The sequence below is a fragment of the Medicago sativa genome, chromosome 4 (genome assembly GCF_051527215.1).
Source record: "Medicago sativa cultivar Bolivia chromosome 4, Bolivia_mono, whole genome shotgun sequence".
Classification (NCBI taxonomy): domain Eukaryota; kingdom Viridiplantae; phylum Streptophyta; class Magnoliopsida; order Fabales; family Fabaceae; genus Medicago; species Medicago sativa.
The window spans coordinates 75,664,889-75,679,660 of record NC_140752.1 but is presented as its reverse complement, the minus strand read 5'-3'; the positions used below and the strand labels follow the sequence as shown (position 1 = coordinate 75,679,660).

The following is a 14,772-nucleotide window of genomic DNA, read 5'->3' as shown; positions in this document are numbered from 1 at the left end:
TTGGTTGCTTTCCCTTCATGAAGCTGACAATCATTCTAGTGTTTATTGGATTTAGATTTGAAGATTAAAAGTCCCTGAGAAAATAAAATTTTTAATTTGGCTGGCTTGTCATGATGCTACTCCCACTTTAGCATTGCTTAATCACAGGAACATGGTAAACTCGACTATTTGCTCAAGATGCGGTGACCAAGATGAAACTTTCCTTCATTGCCTGAGAGATTGTAATTTTTCCATCATTATTTGGCAGAGAATCGGCTTTGCATCTCAGCCTTTCTTCTTTTCCAACTCGGTTACTGACTGGTTACAAGAAGGTGCTAAATGCTCCTGAACATCTGTTTTCTTTGCGACTTTTTGGTGGCTTTGGAAACACTGTAACCTTATGTGCCTCAGCAATGAAACCATGTCTGTTACTCGCTTATGTTGTAATATTTTTAGTTATGCAGAATCCATCAGCACTAGCCTGCGCAATCCTTCAAGCGCTCATGCCCCTGCAAGACTCATTCGATGGAACAGTAACAACCATATGTGCACAATATTGAACGTGGATGGTAGCTTCAATGGTGATCCTATCCGCACAGGTTTCGGAGGAGTTATTCGCAACAACTCGGGAAATTACATATCTGGGTTTTCAGGCTTCATCAACAATTCTCAAGACATCATCTTCGCTGAACATACGACACTCCATCAAGGTCCAATTTTGGCTATCAGATTAAATTGCAGTATCTGGCTTGCTATTCTGACTCCCTACTCACAGCCAACCTCATCAAGGATGATCTTCCTTAGTATCATGTTTATGTTGTTCTTATCCAGAACATTAAGGACCTACTCAACTCTAGAAACTACTCTCTCCAGCATTTGCGTAGAGAAGGCAACCAGTGTGCGGACTTCATGGCCATCCTTGGAGCTTCGACTGATGACATTTTTCTATCCATTCCTCCCCTCCTGAGGGTCTGCAACCGCTGCTAAGGATGGATGAATTATGATCTCTTTTTGTTAGGCAATAGTTGCCTTTCTGTTTCCTATTTTTTTGTTTCTTTTTACTATTTCTTTGATTAGCCTTATAACCAAAAAAAAAAAAAAAAGAGTGTATGATACATTATTGGTTTAAATAGGTCTTTCGTCCCTGCAAATATAGACCATTTGAGTTTTCGTCCCTGAAGTTACTAATCCTTCCAATCTGCCACTGCAAATATTAATCATTTGAAAAATGGTCCTAATTACATCTGATTAGTAACTTCAGGGACGAAAATTCAAATGACCTATATTAGCAGGGACGAAAGACCTATTTAAGCCAACCACCTCGTCCAATCATCACTTGCCACATGTGCACCACGTCGCTAATGACAGCCCACCTCAGCAAAAAAACCTAATTAGGACCAAAAGTCAAATGATTAATATTTACAGTGGCAGATTGGAAGGATTAGTAACTTCAGCGACGAAAATTCAAATGACTTATATTTACAGGGATGAAAGACTTTTTTAGAAGGGATTTTCTATCGTGAGATATGTTTGGTGTGTTTGCAAAAGCACGTCAAGGTTACTAAAAAGAATCTTAGAAGGGATTTTCTAGTCATTCAATATACTCATATTGGTGGGAGCAAATCGAATCTCAAAGTTGATGTGGAAGCACACACTTTGGTATTCCCAAGTACAGTCTACATCAGTATCTTCATTGTTTGTGTGTTCCAGCATCTTTTTCAACAATAATTTTTTGACAATTTTTAAGTTCAATTATTGTTTAATCAACGATAGTATCTTTAAAAAAACTGACTTCTAGGTTTGTGAAATTGGAGAAATTTGATGGAGACATCTTTACCTGCTAGCAGTTTTTTTTTCTCACAAGAATCACTTTAATTCCGACCTATAAGAACAATATGGATATACAACTCTTTTCAAAGATATACAAAATTGTGCAAATTATTGGGAGATTAAAATTACGAGTCAAACCATGAAGTTATGAAAAAGGCTAATCAAACGAAAATTAAAAATAGAGACTAAAGTTACTGATGTTGTACTCGACATGGTGTTGGGCTCTAACGAACCAACGTGAAATTAAGCTAAGTGTAGTATAGATGTGAATATTATGTTGGAAGTGTGATAAGACTAAATATGATATGACTAGAAATTACAATATTAAAGAGAGAGCTAAGATAACACCTATAATATCTAGAAAAGCTGGTGGGAATTTGGTTTAAATGTTTTGAGCATGTAGAGATAATACTTTCTGTAGCAAGAAGAGTAGACCAGATGAAGTTGATTCAAATCACTAGAAGAAAGATCATGAGATTATCAAAACCTTTAAAAAACATAGATCTTGAAATTAATGAGTAGAATATAAATATGTTATTTGGTATAACATTATGATATTGTGTGATCAATGTAGTCGATCTCATTTATGGGATAAGAGTTTTTTTAATGTAGTTTACCCTCAAGTTCTCAGGGGAATAAGGCCTTAATAATTCGGTGTTTGATCTAGAGGTAAGTAAAGCCTAGCGTAAAATTGTTTCACCTAAGAATTAAACTCATTTTCTCTTGAATAATTTTGTTTTGGGAGTTCATTAACCATTTAATTTTTATGGGATACAATTTGATTTTAGTTGTTGCATTTATTTTAATATTTTTGTATATAATTACAATATAAAGGTAGGTATTATAGATTTATTTTACCACGTTTAAACTAATAATATTTTTTGATGGTTTTAAACTAAAAATATGATATTTATTTTTGTTAAAAAAATGAACAATTTGGACAAAAACAACTTAAATTTTAAAATTATAAAATTTATTCATAAGAATAGTAATGTAAAATTATACTTTATCTTAATAATATTACATATAAAAATAATATTTTTCTTATATTCAAATTTATTTGTGAATAACAAAGTTAATATTCTCTTTATCACACTCATTCAAATGTCTGAGTTTATCCACTTGAGCTTCGTCTTGGAGACTAACATAACATGCTAACAATTAACATTTATCTATAAAAACCACAACCGCAATACATGCAATCGTAGTTTCACCCCACAATCACATATGCGACCGCAACTTTAAATCATCAAGCTAACCATATTCGTCCATGCGTTAAAATTTAGCTAGCACCATGAAGTCGACAAATACTTCTGCTTCATGTGCAAAATGAGCTTGAACTTCTCCTAAACCTCAACTGGTAAAACTTGGTTTATAGATCAAACTTTAAAGTGGTGGACAACTTTAACCGAGGTGTGTAAGAAAGCGTTGTTTCGATCTCAACCAAGGAAGAGACAAACCATATCTTTGCAAATCTTATTTTGACATAAATTGATCTTATTTTTTTTTTTGAAATATATATTTATTTGTCAAAAATTTATAATGAGTTTTTACCCTGTGTAATGCACGAGCTGCTACACTAGGGCCCGTTTGAATAGGCTTATTTTGAGCTTATGTGGGCTTATCTACTCCCATAAGCCTTTTTAAAGGTGTTTGGGTAAATAAATAAAAATAGCTTATCATAGTTTCATAAGCTGCTTATGCCATATTTTAATAAGCCTAAATTTTCAGTCTACCCTCCAGCTTAACAAGGAGCTTATGAATTTATGCAACCTCCTTCGATTCTCTCTGGATCCACTTTTTCGAAACATATATTTTAATTATAATGTTAGTTATCTTTGGCGGTGCTTGAGTAACAAAATTGCTATATACTTATCTTAAGTAACACATGTAACTAAGATTTTTATTATTTTTTTTAAGGAAGATTTTTATTATTTTTTTGTTACGTAACAAAATGAAACTGAATAAAAAAACAAACTTAACTTGTCTTTTTTTGGTAACAAACTGTACACTAATATCTATATATATGGTAAGTTTATTTACACCTCTAATGATATTTTTTTGGGTTAAATATGTTTTTAATCCCTGTAAATATGTCAACTTTTTGTTTTAGTCCCTCTAAAATTTTCCTTCAACTTTTAGTCCCTATAAAATTTTCAATTTTCACTTTTGGTCCCTCTTTTAAAGTAAACTCATATGTAGAATTCATATTTTTTAATAAAATTTTCCAGAAAAATTCAAAATATTATAAGAATCACGACAAAAAAAATTTGTCCTCGTGAACTTAGCTCAGTTGGTATGGACAATGCATAAAATATGCAAGGTCTGGGGTTCAAACCCTGGCCACCACCAAAAAAATCACGACAAAAAAAATTTAGAATTTTTTAACAAAACATGAATTTAATATGAATTTTTATATTTTTTACGGTTAAAAATTCATATTTAATTTGTACTTTGTTAAAAAATTCTAATTTTTTTAAGAATATTTTACACATTTATGCACAATTTTATTAAAAAATACAAAAATTAAATTAAAAATAGGGACCAAAAGTAGTGATTGAAAATTTTATAGGGACTAAAAATTGAAGGAAAATTTTAGAGGGACTAAAACGAAAAGCTGACATATTTATAGGGACAAAAAACATATTTAACCCTTTTTTTTAAGGACGAATATTGATTATATTATATATATAATTATAATTAATATATTATAATATTGTTTTTTACATCTTGATTAATTTTATCAAAAAAATCTTGATAATTGTGCTTCGATTCTTTGATTTTTTTGTTAAATTAAAAATATTTAAAATTTCGATAATTGCTTATGTAACGTCACATCCAAACACTTCAATTTATGTAAGTACTTTTTAGTGTACATATCCAAATATAAATTGCTTATCAAGTATAAGATCTTATGATGTAAGCTCTAATGTTATAAGCCCTAATGCTATAAGCATCTATATAAACTGTTTATCCAAATGGGGTGTAGTTGTAATTGATAACAAAAATCTACAATATCAAACTTTTATTTGGAGTCATATTAGGATTTGTTCGGAAATGGTGAGGCTGTGTTTTAAATGGTCTTATTTCAAACTTTTATTTGAAGTTATATTAGGATTTGTTCGAAATGGTGAGGATGTGTTGTAAGTGGTCTTATTTAGAGTGTTATTTAAGTAGTAGTGGTTAAAACATTAATACAGTAGAAACTCTTTAATTTAATACTCGGTAAATTAATAAACTCTCTAAAATAATAAATTTGTCCGGTCCCGACTTGGGCCAATGTAAAAAATTGAAAAACTCGATAAAATAATAAGATAATAATTTTTCGGGAGATCCCTTTATAATTTTCGGTCCCAAGAAAATCATAAATTAATAATTCATAGAAACTGAAAAAGATATATTAAGAATACATTGAACACATTTGTTCCTTTTGTTTACATTTACTGTACTTCAAAAGTCATTATTGATTTCCAATGCATATAAACACAGTAGTTACTAATTTACGTTGAGTCACAAGGTTCGCTGCAACGTAATTCTAAGAGGCATAGACTAATTTGCCTTTTTGTTTGGTATGTACAATATAATTACTTAAAAACTCTTTAAATTAATAATTATTAATTTATCGATAAATTAATAACTCTTTAAATTAATAAATTTCTCCGGTCCTGACATTATTAATTTATAGAGTTTTAACTGTATTTACGCATTCAATGTCATTTCGTATAATTTTTCAACGCGTGTAGGTGAGAAACTTTTGAAAATCATAATTGTAATTGTTATTTTATTTAAAGTCTTGGGTGATATTTTCTTCTCGAGTTTGAATCTATTAATATTACATATTATGGTTAATTATCTTGCATCTCTGGATTCCAAAACAATGTTTTACTTAAGTGGCAAATTATCTCAGTTTTTCAAATAAAATAATCACTTGTTCTTGTGAGCTTAGCTCAGTCGGTGTGGACAATGCATAAAATATGCAAGGTTTGGATTTCGAACCCCGGCCACCACAAAAAAAAAAAAAAACTTGTTTGGTAACACAAAAAAGCTAGCTTATAACTTGTTGGACTAGCTTATAAGCTTGTTGGATGAAAACGTGATGTGTTTGGTAACAAGCTTTTCTCACGAGCTTATAGCTTTTTTTGAGAAGCTATTTCAAGTAGCTTTTTAGCTTATAGCTGATAGCTTTTCACATTTTCTTCCATTTATACCCTTTAATATTATTTTTTATTGAAAAAAACTACCCACGATAAAGAAAAAAACTTCCCACGTTGTGTTAATGTTTTTTTACGGTTGCCTTATAAATTGCGTTCAATTTGAATTTTTATTTATTGTTTGGTTGGAAATATGGTTCTTAGGTTATTGTTTTTAATTTTTTATACGGTCTCATGTTGCTTTCTATTTGAATTTTTTATTTATTTTTTTAGATGGTTCAAAATATCGTTCTTAGAATCTTATATTTTGGGCAACCATCCCCTTGCATTATCCATATGTACCACTCATGTTGTAGTTTTTTTTTTATATATTTTCTTTGTTCACTTTTTTTTTACGTTGCTTTTAATTCATATAATATAATATATAATTTTAAAAAAAAATCTACAATAAATAGTGAAGTCATTTTAGTTAAATACAAAATATTAATTGAATTCATAAAACACATTTATCATTTTAGAGATGAAATTAATTTGAAATGAATTTAAATATTTAAAAAGAATTGAAAAAGTAAAAAATTTATTAAATAAATAAACAAACAAACATGTCCTTTTATGTCATTTTATATTAATTAGTCACTTCAACAACTAATTTTATCAAACACATTATTTTTAATAAGCGAGCTTTTCAGCTATAAGCTATCAGCTATCAGTCATCAGCTATCAGCTAGCTTATAACTAATTTTTACCAAACAGAGCCTTTGTCGCTCATTATAATTCAATTCAGTCAAATAAAACGTGAACATAAAACGTGCATTGAATATAAATCGTCCAATTAATTTAAATTATTTGTCCACTTAATGTAAAATATTACATATTTTATTGGCCCTTTTTCGTGATTTCTAATTCGAACAACTAAATTAAATAATCAAATTTATTTTAATTAAATAATAAATTTCATATTTTATTGAATAAAATCTTATCATACAAGGCACACATTAATAGAGAATTTCACTCCCCTAATATTAAAAATAGCGACTTAAAATGGCCAAATAAAAAGGAAGATGTCACAATTTTATAATCCAGGAGATTACTACGAAAATATATTGCTCGTTAAATTATACCTCTCTTAAACAGTCTCAATACTTTAAAACATCTATCTATGATTACTCTTCTTTTTTCTATGACAGTGGTGGTCAGATTATTGATATGAAGTAAATATAATATTGATTGATGGTGGTTGGCGGTTGTCAAAGTGGTATTCAATAGTGGTCATGTAGAAGATTGGAGGTGGATGTAGAGGTGGTGGTCAGAGTGGTGACCTATGGTGATAAGAATGATGGTTGGAGTAGTGGTCTGTCGAGGGTGATGTGTTAGCATTAAAATGAAAACGGAAATTACAAAATATAGTTTTGTGGTTTTGAGATTTAAGTGAAAACTGTTTTCAAATTTAGTAAAAGAAAATCAGAGTTAGAATCCTTTCCATTACTAAAGTTTTTAAAACGTAAAGTAACGTTTTGGACCAACTTGAAACTTTTAAAACGTAAAGGACCAACTTGAAACGTTTAAAACATAAGGGACCAATTTGAAAACTAAAATAAACATAAGGGATCAAACATGTAATTAAGCCTAAATATTTTGAGGTGTATAAAAAAGGAGTCAGGGTATGCTCCATTTACTATATGCTTAATTTACCCCATTTAGGGTTTTGAATGAATGACATGTGGCTAAAAAATATTCAAGAGTTGAGATTTAAAATTAAAAAATAAGTTTTATTTAATAAAAAATAACGTGAATTATGCTTTCTCTCATCGGAAATCTTCACCCTCTTCCTCTCATAAGCCTTTCATCACTGTTATTTGCACAAACCAATTCCTATTCACAATTTAACAGGTTATGAGTTCATACTGCTACATCTATTTGATTTAATGATGTTTTTGAACATAATTTCCAAATCAATTGTAAATCCAAGGTTGCTCAAATTATTACAAAGGATTGTATCAAATTTTAATGGTTTGGTAACACACACGGTGGAGGTTAGAACAGCGGCGTTCAAAGCATAATAGAATTTACCAGGAGAACAGTAACAACAACATCAACAATGGGTCAATTTTTGACGGCGATGGCGAGACAACGATGGGATGATAAAAGTGATGACGCGAGCAAAAACCAGAGGAAGGGGAAGAGATGGGCGTTGTGATTGACGGTGGTGGACGGAAGTTGATGCGGCAGCGACGTTGAGAGGAAGAGGGAAAAATAGTCGTGCGTACAGAGAAAGAGGGAACAAGAGGACATAATTTTTTTATTTATTAAATTAGGCTTAAATGCATTTTTCACCCCCGATTTTCAAAAAGTTGCGATTTTGGCCCCCTATAAAAAAATGGATATTTTGACCCCCTAACTTTTGGCCTTCTTTTGATTAGCTGATTTTGATGGAGATTATCACAATTTCTCAGTCTCTGATGGTGTAAACTGGCATGGGGATAGAAGGATGCTGATAAGTGGAGTCCAAACTGGCAAGGTGTAACTTTTGGCCCCCCTAAAGAAGGATCCACTTATCAGTTTGGACTCCACTTATCATGTCAGTTTGGACACCATGCAAGTTTGGACTCCACTTATCAGCATCCTTCTATCCTCATGTCAGTTTACACCATCAGAGACTGAGAAATTGGTATAAAATCAACTAATCAAAAGAGGACCAAAAGTTAGGGGTCAAAATATCCATTTTTTATAGGGGGCCAAAATCGCAACTTTTTGAAACATAAAGGTGAAAAGGGCATTTAAGCCTAAAACTTATTTTTTAATTTTAAATCTCAACTCTTGAATATTTTTTAGCCACTTGTCATTCATCCAAGACCCTAAATTAGGTAAATGGAGCATACCCGAACTCAAAAAAAAGATTTGGACTCATTTTTGGTCCCTAAAATGTTTAAGAAAAATGACACAGGGACTAAAAAATGTGATTTTATTTTGTAGGAACTAAAAACAAAATTCTGAATATTTATAAGGACCATTTACTTAATTAACCTATTATTTAATACTAGCTCCGTCCCTATATGTAAGCACCCTTTTATTAGAGGCAAAAGGTGCTTACATATAGGGACGGAGGAAGTATACACTTTAAAACTATAATAATGGAGAGGAGAAATTGAGAGGATTCTATCTGTATACACTTTTGTATTTATATTTCCAAAATTATAGTGATGGAGGAGATGAAAAGAATAGCCTACAACGAAGAATTTGAATTACCTTATAAAATTATAGAAATTTCTCATCTTAACACTTTATTTGGTTCTTCATGAACGCTAACTTCGATCTCAGGACTAGTAGAAGGTTGAAAGAGCATAGGTCTAAACCAATCATTCATTAGTTGAAATCGGCCTCTCATACAATCTTACAGAGCAATTTTGTAGACAATGTTTATTGAAGTAAGAATTTGAAATATACACACACATCACACATGAGTTAGGATCAAATGACATCTTGATGTCAAAATTAGTTTGACACCCTTAAAAAAAAAATTAGTTTGACATTAAATCTCATCTATCCTTATTATCTAAGGGCTTTTCTAACCTATGCAACATTGCATAGGATAAGGTGCAATAAATGTACCTCTTTTTTCAACAAAAACTATCATATTAATTATCCTTTTCTTGAAAAATGATAATTTTCTCTATCATATTAATCATTCACTATTTTATTTTTATAACTATTTTTTTAAGTGCATGGAAATTATCCATGAATTAAATGGAACGCTAACTGCATAGATAAAATTTATTTAGATATAGAAGCCAGAAAAAAGAAGAAAAAAAACGCAGAAGATTATGAAAGCAACAAATTATGGAAGGACTTAGATAGCAAAGACCAAATTTAACTCTGAAAATTTAGATAGTAGCAACAAATTCAAGGACTAACCATTCCTTAAAAAAAAAAAAAAAAATCAAGGACTAACCATGACCACTCTTTTTTGTTGTAGTTTCATGATACAACTCCAAAACTAAGACTTTAAATATAAAATAGGATTTAAATTTTGTTGTGCTTGAGCTTCATTCTTCCTCTTTTTGATGGTTGATGACGGAACATAACCTTCTTTGTCCGGACAAGTTGTAACATTGTGACCACTTCTATTGCAAAAGCTACAACTTCTTGCTTTCCTTGACAATTCGATTCCACCTTTTGATCGTTTTGTTTTGGGACGACCTTTTGTTATTGAACGTGGAGGATTGCTAATAAACTCTACTGCATTCTCCACATTCTCAATATATGGACCCTTGCCTTTATGTCCTACTTCACTAAGCATGACATTTACTTCGACTGGTCTTTGAAATTCATCACGACACCAACGTAATGGCAGATACCTTGTTGGAATTTGAAAGCAATCTTTATGAAGAAATATTGTCAACACATGACGACAAAGAATACCCCAAAACTCAAAATGCTTACAACTACAACCAACAACATCACCATCCCATAAGACTTTATGCTTTTGTGAATGTTGCTCCTTGTAATATTTCACAGTAAATTCTACATGCTTTTCTTCACAAATCTTGTATTGAGTTGCCCTCTCAAACTCCTCCTGGAACTTCTTAAACGCAAAATTTGTGAAAATACTTTGAACTTGCTCCTCTATAGGGGATAATGATCGAAGTGAAGATCCCCTATATGTATCCAACATGGTGTGATGTAGTTGTTGTTTCCCAATGTCCTCAATGGCAAGATCAACCTAAAATATTAGATAAAAAAATTAAACATGCCATTAGTTATTAAAGTATCATTTTCTACATTTTTTTAATCAACAAAATTTTATTCATGCATAGCTTGAAGATGATGCACCTAACAGATGCATAAACCACACTTGTGAAGAGCAAAATATCTAACAGAGACATAAAACATGCTAGCCAACTCCTAACAGATGCATACTACACGTGCTCCTATTGTCCAAAACTATCCTCCAAAACATAGTATAAACACAGGGAGGTTTTTACTCTACTCAAACACCAAGGTGAAAACATTAACAAGGTGACTAAGCTAAATTAGCATATAAATACTTACTTGTTTGAAAAGTTGAAATAAACTTGAATGAGATGAAGTAAAGCGTTTCACCAACCCATTTATACTCTCTGATCTTCCTGTTGTTGTCATACCCCCAAAGAAATGTCCACGAAGATAAGCCGGTACCCAATGTTGCTTAAGTTCATACAAGCCTATTATGTGTTTGTTTTGCTTCTAGATTGTACTTGGAAACAATTATAAACCATTCTTCTTCAAAATCGTCAACGTTGTCAAGCTTGTAAAGTTTATAAAAATCAGCACACCATGAAAAATATTGATTTCGAAGAATTGAAGTAAACCAACCACTAAATTTAGCAGTAATATGCCATATACAAAAGGCATGTTTTGTGGATGGCATTTCAAAAGCAATTGCCTGAGTCATCCATGGATCTTGATCGGTAATGATTGTCTTTGGAGACTTCTTCATGAGAGTAACAAAAGTCTGAAGAAAAAAAAACAAATAGAAAATACATGGGGATACTATTAGAAAAGATGAAAGAAAAAGTTTACCAAAGTTAATAGAAAAAAAAGATGTATATGAACTAACTTTCATTAACCATCGAAATGTAGACACAGTTTCATTTCGAATGAGCGCGCAACCAAACAATATTGTCCTTCCGTGATTGTCGATTCCAACAAAAATGCCAAAAGGCATATTATAAGAATTCACCTTGTAGGTAGTATCAAATGCAACGACATCTCCATACTCTTGGTACAACTCAAAGCAATGAGGTGGAGACCAAAATATATTCTCTAGTCTTTTTTCTTTATCAACAGTGAATGCAAATTGGAAGCAAGAGTTTTCATCCTTGGCACACTTACAAAATTGTAAAAGATCATCAGCATCACCATCCAATTTACCTTGGTGAATCTTATTGAAGAAATTATGAATATCTTTCCGAAGAAATGGAAGATCACCATACTTAACATTTTTCTCAAGCTCCATAACACGCATTATTTGCTTGACTGAAAGATCAGCTTCTTTTAATAACGAAATTCGCTTCTCATCTTCCTCAGAAATGTTGCGGTAAGATGCAAGGAAGCGCACTTGATCTGGAGGTAGTAAATCATGATTATGATTGGATATAAGTTCAATAACTTGCCATTCTTTTGGAAAAATCTCAAAGGATTTCTTCAATTTGATTGTCATGCCCGCTTTGCATCCACACCTTGAAGATTGTCTATTTCGTTGTTCTTTAGATGGATCATGATATTTTTTTTCTGGAAATCCTTCTCGGTGACAGAAAAAATCCCTCCTATGTATCATCCCATTTTTTTTAAGAAATCGACCTTTCCGGATTGAGAACCCACTCCTTTTGGCATAATTCTCATAAAATCCGAAAGCTTCTTCCTCACTTAGAAAACATTTTCCAATAAAAGGTTCAAAACAATTTTTGATAGTAATTGTTTCCTGCTCGTCGTTGCTCAAATCAATTACTTCATTTTCTGAATTATCACATGGTTCATTATTTGGAACATTGTTCAAATCAATTAAATATGTGACTCCTAACCTACACAAATAAATTCATATTACTACTACATAGCTAAAAAGTAAAATGATAACACTATTATTTATCCACAAAATATTATTGTTGAATTCGTATATAAGGAATTAGGGGTGAAATAATTACAGAGCAATAATATGCATTTGTGACATAAAGAATTAGTTGAGAACAATATAAGAAAACGGTGAAAAAATTGAAAGAAAGTAATTATACTACTTACTGTGCTATAGCTGCCACATGAGAACAATTGATTGAGTTCTGAGCACTTGCCATATCCATGAGAAAAAATGTAACGCAGAAGGAGGGAATAGTGGAGGGAAAAAATGTAACAATTGAGGAGAGAATACCGTAAATTAAGGAGGGAATACACATTCAGTGGTATTTAGAATGTGACTATTTAGTTTTTCACAAATTACAATAAATAGAGTGGTTAATAGTGGAGAGAGATGGAGGGAAAATAAAATTATCATTTTTCAAGAAAAGGATAATTAATATGATAGTTTTTGTTGAAAAAAGAGGTACATTTATTGTACCTTATCCTATGCAATGTTGCATAGGTTAGAAAAACCCATTATCTAATCCTAATGTACAATGTAAACAACTAATGCAAACCCTAATCCTAGATTATGGGCGGGAAAATTTTCCTATAACTACATTTAATGTTAAATTCAAATTTCAAATCCCTTCCGCTCTTAACTAGGTATTACAGTAAGTGTAGACTCTTCCTATTCATATACCACCAGTAATGAATGTTTTCATTTTTCCAATGTTTCAAATAAGGAAAGCCATTTAATGTTTTCATTTTCCTATCTCTCATTTTTTTGTCTACTTTAATTTACTTCTTAAAAATATGATCATAAGGAAAGCCATTTCTATTTCCTAGGCGTGCCGCTTTGAGAGGAAGGTAAGGCTAAGGACAGAAACACAGTGAATGAATGCTCTTCCCTCATCAGCACGATTGCATTTATTATGATTATATCACATCAATCTAATATACACCTGGTGGTGCTGCTATTGCAAAATGTTTAGTTCTTTGGATATGTACTAAGTAATAATATGGCGGTCCTATCTATTGGTTGACAAGCTGCCACTACTATAGGATACAAGCAATCTCCATTCATTTTTTCCTTCCATGATTGTAAAAGTAGCTGTAAGTTATAACAAAAGTTGACATTTTTCTTACTTTCTTTGGGTTGAGGCTGAAAGGATATTGGGATAAGCGCTATTGTTTCATAGCTTTTGCCACCAATATGATCATATGAGAATTGGTGGCTGAACTATTGGGTAATCGTATAGTATTCAAACTATTGTCTTTTAATTTTTATCGGAATGAATGACACTGGAGTGATTAGTTTTACTTTTGTATGCTATGAGCTAAGTCTCTCTAACACTTGACAAAATTCTATATTTTGGTGGCTGAACTATTAGGTAATTAAATGGTATTGTATATTTTGTAGTCTTTTAAATGGGGATAGAGCAATTAGTTCTACATTTAGTATTGAAAGAATTAGTATGGTCTTATTAGTTAAGTTAGTTCCGGATTCTATATTTTTTTGGCTGATTTCTTGATCTGCAGACCATGCTTCGGTTCCTGTTGGATCCATCTCATATGATTGGGTGTGGTCCTTTTGCTTTTGCTTTTGCTTTAGTCTGTTAGTGTGTTCCAGTTTTAACAATTTTGATATATCCATATTGTTTTAGGATTTTGGAAGCTATATCTTGAGTAGGAAGCTGCAATATCACTATCAGCAGAGATGCAGCTTGCATACCGTCCATTTCATGATGTTTTTATGCTCACCACATTCATTTGGACTTGCTATACTTTGTGAGAGGTGCCTTATAAATGTGGATGCTTCTACCAACTGCTGGCCTATTGTAATTGAGCTATATAATATCATTGTACTTTTCTCTTTTGTTAAAATTAGATTGCTGCTCAATGTAACTAAAAATATTTTATAATTTTTGTATCTTTGTTTAAGTGATCTATAATATATAATTTTTCAATGTAATTGACTCTCGAGAAAAAGAGATGTGTGTAGTGTTTTTGGTAAAATCTCTTTTGTTATTAAATTATAGATTGCTGCTCAATGTCACTAAAAATATTTTGAATAAATTATACAATTTCCTTTTATAGTTGTATTTAAAATTATGGCATTAAAATTATATGTTGGGACTGTACTATAAAATTTTTCTTTTGTCTACTACATTTACAATGTATATGACCCGTACGGCAGCACGGATGCAAGATCTAGTTCGTT

General features: G+C 31.4%; 1 protein-coding gene, 1 long non-coding RNA gene and 1 pseudogene across 2 annotated transcripts; 1 reads left to right on the top strand and 2 right to left on the bottom strand.

Moving 5' to 3' along the window:
- Nucleotides 1-9,721: 9,721 nt before the first annotated feature.
- LOC146931949 (protein FAR1-RELATED SEQUENCE 7-like) lies at nt 9,722-10,694 on the bottom strand. The gene has a single exon (XM_085708351.1). The coding sequence runs from the start codon at nt 10,630-10,632 to the stop codon at nt 9,955-9,957; it is 678 nt and encodes a 225-aa protein (XP_085564477.1). The 5' UTR covers nt 10,633-10,694; the 3' UTR covers nt 9,722-9,954.
- Nucleotides 10,695-11,149: 455 nt separating this feature from the next.
- Nucleotides 11,150-12,307, bottom strand: LOC146931948 (protein FAR1-RELATED SEQUENCE 11 pseudogene; annotated as a pseudogene).
- A 1,357-nt stretch (nt 12,308-13,664) lies between these two features.
- On the top strand, nt 13,665-14,492 carry LOC146931947 (uncharacterized). The gene is made up of 2 exons (XR_015006885.1): nt 13,665-13,798; nt 14,216-14,492. It is a non-coding gene; the product is annotated as an uncharacterized LOC146931947 (long non-coding RNA).
- The last annotated feature ends 280 nt before the right edge of the window (nt 14,493-14,772 follow it).

Coding starts and splice junctions, on each gene's coding strand:
- LOC146931949 (XM_085708351.1), bottom strand. CDS start 10,632: ATGTTGGATACATATAGGGGATCTTCACTTCGATCATTATCCCCTATA.